Source organism: Etheostoma spectabile, chromosome 2 (assembly GCF_008692095.1).
Source record: "Etheostoma spectabile isolate EspeVRDwgs_2016 chromosome 2, UIUC_Espe_1.0, whole genome shotgun sequence".
Taxonomy (NCBI): Eukaryota; Metazoa; Chordata; class Actinopteri; order Perciformes; family Percidae; genus Etheostoma; species Etheostoma spectabile.
Window position 1 is genome coordinate 11,164,507 of NC_045734.1, and position 291 is coordinate 11,164,797.

Genomic DNA, 291 nt, shown 5'->3' on the forward strand with positions numbered 1-291 from the left:
AACTTTCCTGTCACTGACGACATGATCTTCATCCGTGGATTTAGCTTGAGAAATGAAATGGAGGTGAATATCCTTATCTTGATTGACCTTAGTATTTTAAACAATCTTGTTCTGCCCCATGACATGTTCAATTAAAAATATGCTTGTTGAATGTTTCACTGTCTGTAATATCCACAGTGTATGCATGTGAGTCAAATAATATCTTATCCTCACTAAACTTTCAAACAGAAAGGCAACATATTCCTTTGTGACTACAAGCGTTTGGATGGAGTGAAAGCAAACACCATCAAT

The 291-nt window shown here is 35.7% G+C and overlaps 1 protein-coding gene across 1 annotated transcript in view; it reads left to right on the forward strand.

Moving 5' to 3' along the window:
• LOC116697797 (arachidonate 15-lipoxygenase B-like) overlaps positions 1-291 on the forward strand; it is an 8,570-nt gene that overhangs the window by 4,659 nt on the left and 3,620 nt on the right. Inside the window, 2 exon segments of the mRNA XM_032529281.1 lie at positions 1-63; positions 229-291. The exon segment at positions 1-63 is cut by the window's left edge and continues 81 nt beyond it; the exon segment at positions 229-291 is cut by the window's right edge and continues 81 nt beyond it. Of these exon segments, the coding sequence (XP_032385172.1) occupies positions 1-63; positions 229-291 (126 nt within the window).